Here is a 5444-nt window from a genome sequence, read left to right as displayed (position 1 = left end):
TTTTTGTTTTTGTTTTTGTTTTTGGACTGGAATAATGGAACCATTTAATGGAATTCTGATTAACTTTGAAATGAATATTTTGCAAAATCAAACACATTATAACCTGGTGTCCTCTGGATTGTTGGAGATTAATTGCAACTTTAAAAGTCACAAATTTTATGCTTTCTCTGGAATCAGGAGCCAAAATTAAAAGTATTGTCCAGGGCCAGCCAGTTAGCTCAGTTGGTCAGAGTGCAGTGTTGATAATACCAAGGTCAAGTGTTCAGATCCCCATACTGGCCAGCTGCCAAAAAACATAACTAAATAATTAAATTTAAAAAATAAAAGTATCCTCCAGAACTGGAAAGCAAAGGGACACATAATAGGCTAGAAAGTTCTGCTCTAAGTGCTGTCACAGATCAAAGTGAGAGTGACTGCTGATTTTTACAAAATACTCTTATGACTGTTTAGTATCAAAAAGAGGAATACTAACCAGAAACAATAGGAGGGAGCACAAATTGGCTCAGCCTATTCTGTCTGGTTAATCTGTTCATTGTACCCAAAGTAACAGCATTCGATTTCACAAAGATTTATTGAATATTCCACTGGGTATCCAGGATATAAAGAAATCCAATACGGAATGAATTTTATTACTGATTTTATTATTTTGGGTAGGACTTTGAATTGTAGTTGTAAACCAAATAATAACTCAGATAATCTTAATTTTCATTCATTAAGATAAACTAATTTTTCTTTTCAATTTTCTTTTTGCTAACAGGATTTGCTAGTCCGCTTACTGGAATAGCAAATGCTTCTCAAAGCAGCATGCACAATGCCTTGCACATATATATGAATGGAACAATGTCGCAGGTATCAGGATCTGCCAACGATCCAATTTTTCTTCTTCACCATGCATTTGTTGACAGGTTAGTTGATATTTCTTCATAAATTATGTGCTTATTGGATTTAAATGTAATGATGTCTTTCCAATGTGACTTTAATTATCACATAAAAGCTAAGGAATTATGATGGTCTATTGTCTCAGATTAAGTTCTCCCAGAAACAAACCCTATGCTAAGGATTTGGACACAAATATTTTATAAATGGTGGGTTTTTTTTTTTTTTTATTGAAGAGAAACTAGTAAGGGGGTGGGTAAGGAAGGATAAGAAAGGGGAAGTGCCAAATGAGGGTCCAACCTCAGTTGACATCCCATCCTCATCCAGATCTTGGTACATGTGAATTTGTCCTATATTAAGACAAAGGAAATGAGTTTTTGTACTCCCATACTAAATAGGCATTGGCTACAGATTGCCCTGAAGTAGGAGATGTAAAACTCCCAGTCACTAGCCTGATTCTAAATATGCTATGTGGTTCTAGTGTCCAAGGACAGTCTTGTAAAAGTTTCAGGGGCATGTGGTTAAGAGTAAAATATATAGAAGCAGGAAGGTGGGCACACAGAGAAGGTACAAGGCATCTAAGGCCATCTGGGTAGGCCATTAACCCCTACAGCTCTCATCAATATATATATATTTTTTTCTCTCTATCAATTTTATTATTATTCCTTCCACTTTCTAACCTCACACCACTACATTTAAGCAAGAATAGTCTTTAGTCTCTCCCTGGGGCCTGAGCATTATATGATTACTTTTCCAGACAGAGTGCACTATGGCCCTACCATCCTATTTAATATGATTTAATTCTGTTGGAGTTTTTATTTTCCTTATTAACCTTCTTCCATTACATGTGTAATGTATTAGCCATATTGGGCTTTGAACTTAATCATAGGTGATGATAGCAGAAAAGAAAGTACACCGAGGAAGTTCAGCTGTCTGTTTCTGGAATTCTTGAAGAAAAGAGAAAATAAAGCATCAAATCATGACAGACAAGTGCAGTAGAGCTCTTTCTTTGTCCCCACCAAGGTAACTTTCTCAAAACAGCTAATGAATAAAGGGCACGAGTTTATACCTGCCATTAAGATAATACTATTATCCTCTTCGGTAAAAATAACAAGCACTCTTTTTCTTGTTTTAAAGATCAAGAAACTGAAACTGATAATTAGGTGTTTTATTCAACTTACCATCATCCTCACCTCACTCATATCCCCAGTTATATGGACATAATATCAAATAAAAAAGCAATTGTTAGCAAGGTATATTATAAGGCAGACTTTTCCAGCCTTCATAGCAAGTCTTATTTAATGGGAATTGTCAGCTTTTATTCAGAAATTACCTCTTAAGAACATGTATAAGCACCAAACTTGTCATAGCAATACAGCATCATGACCACCTATACCAATAATATAAAAAAGGGAAGAGGGTTGGAAACAAAGAATTCTTGATTTTATTGAATTATTTCCCTGTACTTTCATTTAGTTTGCTGAGCTTCCCTAAAACAATTATATTGAATTCTTTGTCAGGCAGTTATATCTCCATTAAGGAGGGAGAGTCAACTACCAAAAAATGACTATATTCCTTTGGTTGTGTTTTGTCTCTTTGAATTTTTATAATTTTTGTTATCTTATGTTCATATCTGCACACTTGAAAAGGTAGGCATTTTTTCTAGTCTTTACAGACTGGCTTTGTCTGGAAAGCTCTTCACCAGCCAGCCCATCCAGACACTCTGGGAAGATCATCTGGTGTGATCTGAGGGCAGGCTTTCTGCTGGAATCAATGAGATGGCAGGCCTGGTGCCTGGGCTTGCAGGGTTGGCTCCGAACCCTGGGGCCATAGGGGCCATTGGAGCTAGCCCAGTGCTAGAGGTGGTCTGGAGGCCAGAGTCACTGGGCCTGCTTGGCCCTGGAGCTGGTGCAGAAACTGGGATTTCTGAGATTAGCCTGGCTCTGGGGTGGACCATGTCTGCTGGGCAGGCCTGAAGCCTGTGGCTGCAGGATTCTGCTTGGTGCCAGGATGGGCTTGGAGACTCAGTTCATGTGTACTGGCCTAAATACTAGGGCTATGGGGGCTGGCCTAATGTTGGGCAGACCCAGAGCCTGTATTTATAGGGGAAGGCCTGGAGGATATGTCTATGGGTTCTGGCCTGATTACTAGGTCACTAGGGGTCAGATAGGGGCTGGGTAGACCTGAAATCTGTGGCTGTGGGAGCAAGCAAAGTGCTTGGGGCAGTCCAGGGCCTGGGGCCACTGGGGTTGGCCTGGCAGTGGAGATAATCCTAAGCCTCAGGCCACTGGGGCCAGCCCAGAGCTGAGGGTAGTCCTGGAGCCTGGGGCTACTGAAGTTAGCCTGGCAGTGTGGTAACCCATAGTCCAAGTCCTTCACACATGCCCGGAAACTGGAGCTGTGGGGTCTGTCCTAGCTCTGAGGTGAGCCTGGAGTCTCAATGTGTGGGTACCAGCCTACAGTCTGTGATTGTGGAAGCCTTCCCAACTATGAATTTTACTGAGGTGAGCCCAGTTTTGGAGTCTGAGGCAAAGTCAGCTCACTTCCCTCTTTTTCCCACAAATACATGGTATCTCTTTCTAGGTTCTACCTAGGGATGGGGGAGGGGTGATGTGAGTAATGTAAAACTGTATTTTCTACCCTCTTCAGTGCATCTTTTCTTATTTCTGTGCTACATGCAGGTGCTGTAATTTTTCACCTAGTTTCCTTAGTTTTTGTGAAGATATTTTTAAGCATAGATATTTGTTTGAATTGATGTTTCTGTGGGGGGACTAATGATGAAGTGTCCTATTCTACCACTTTGCTAATGTTCCCACTTATTTTGCAAGTCTTAAAAGAAAATTTAATAGTCATTTAATACTATGAACCTATTTTAAAATTTTATAATGCTTCTAGATCATCAGACCTGGTTCTAAGCACCGAGGAATCAGAATAATGATGAGGGATCACTGGTCTTAAGAATCATAGTTTATAGGGAAANTATTTCTGTGCTACATGCAGGTGCTGTAATTTTTCACCTAGTTTCCTTAGTTTTTGTGAAGGTATTTTTAAGCATAGATATTTGTTTGAATTGATGTTTCTGTGGGGGGACTAATGCTGAAGTGTCCTATTCTACCACTTTGCTAATGTTCCCACTTATTTTGCAGGTCTTAAAAGAAAATTTAATAGTCATTTAATACTATGAACCTATTTTAAAATTTTATAATGCTTCTAGATCATCAGACCTGGTTCTAATCCCCGAGGAATCAGAATAATGATGAGGGATCACTGGTCTTAAGAATCATAGTTTATAGGGAAATCTAAACAAGTAAACAACTACAGTACATTATGATTCATGCATAATCATGGTGGAAAAGCTTGGAAAGCTACATAAAAATGATGGAGTATGAGCTGAGCCCTAAAGAGCATCGGGCCTACAAGACAAGGATGGATATTCAAGGATTAGGAACACAACTTCTGTCTCACTGAAACCAATCACAAACAGAACGTACAGACTGGAGAAGAAATAGAGGCTTAGTTTCCAAAACATGGAAATAAGCTCAAGGCTTGTAGACAGAGAAAGCAGAATTCCAGTGACCAATTTGTCTGCCATCAAAAGGTACCAATGCTGGGGAAATACCCAAGCCAATTCTAATTTTCTATACCTCTTTTAAGTAAGAAATAAAAATAAGTCAAAGAATGGGTCTAAAATTATAATTTTTTATTTTAGCTATTCAAATAGGTATAGAGTGTTATTTCAACGTTGTTATATACACATAAAACGGAGTACTACTCAGCAATAAAAAGGAATGAATTATTGCTATACACAGTAACATGGATGGATCTCAAAATAATTGTGCTGAGTAATAATAGTCAGACAAAAGAGTATTTTCTTTATGCTTCTATTTTTATAAAATTCTAGAACATGCAAATAATCTACAGTCTCAGAAGGCAGATCAGGGAATGTGGAGGAGGCGGTGGAGGGGTAGACAGGAGAGAGATTGTAAAGGAGCACCAGGAAACTTCTGAGAGTGATGGGTGTATTCATTATGAACTGTGTTGATGGTTTCACAGGTGAATGGATACATACGTCAAGACTTACCAAGTGGTACACTTTAAATATGTGAAATCTGTAGTATATCAATTATACCTCAATAAAGCTGTTAATAAAGATACATTAAACAATAAAAAATAAATAAAATTAAATAAAATAAAATTATAGTTTTTAAAAGTAACATATGTTTGGTTTTAACTATGTACTATGCACCATTCTAAACTCGTTACAAGTTTATTTTATTTATTCAAGACCCATAAGTCAATAATGTTGGTTCTAGTATTACTCCTATTTTATAGATTAAAAAGAAATGAAGAAGGTTAATAATTTGCCCAAAATTATGTAGTTAGTGAAGGACAAAGTTAAGAATTAAACAATGAAGTCTTATTACAGAGCCATGTTCTTAATTAACCACTATAAACAATACCTCAGGAAGTAAAAGGTGAGTGTCCTGCTGACTGCTCTTAGACTGAAGGTCAATAATTTCCATTACAAATTCATTCATTCATCAAATATTTTAAGTCCTTATTATATT

At 37.6% G+C, this 5444-nt stretch overlaps 1 protein-coding gene across 1 annotated transcript in view; it reads left to right on the top strand.

The window, feature by feature from the left end:
- TYR (tyrosinase) overlaps positions 1–5444 on the top strand; it is a gene marked incomplete at its 3' end in the record, with an annotated part of 108767 nt that overhangs the window by 54171 nt on the left and 49152 nt on the right. The window contains exon 3 of the mRNA XM_008584402.1: positions 758–905. Coding sequence (XP_008582624.1) covers positions 758–905 — 148 coding nt within the window. The remainder of the gene's footprint in view (positions 1–757; positions 906–5444) is intronic.

This window comes from Galeopterus variegatus, unplaced genomic scaffold (assembly GCF_000696425.1).
Source record: "Galeopterus variegatus unplaced genomic scaffold, G_variegatus-3.0.2 Scaffold3257, whole genome shotgun sequence".
In the NCBI taxonomy this organism is placed as follows: Eukaryota; Metazoa; Chordata; class Mammalia; order Dermoptera; family Cynocephalidae; genus Galeopterus; species Galeopterus variegatus.
The sequence above is the reverse complement of the archived record's forward strand: the minus strand, read 5'-3'. Positions and strand labels throughout refer to the sequence as shown.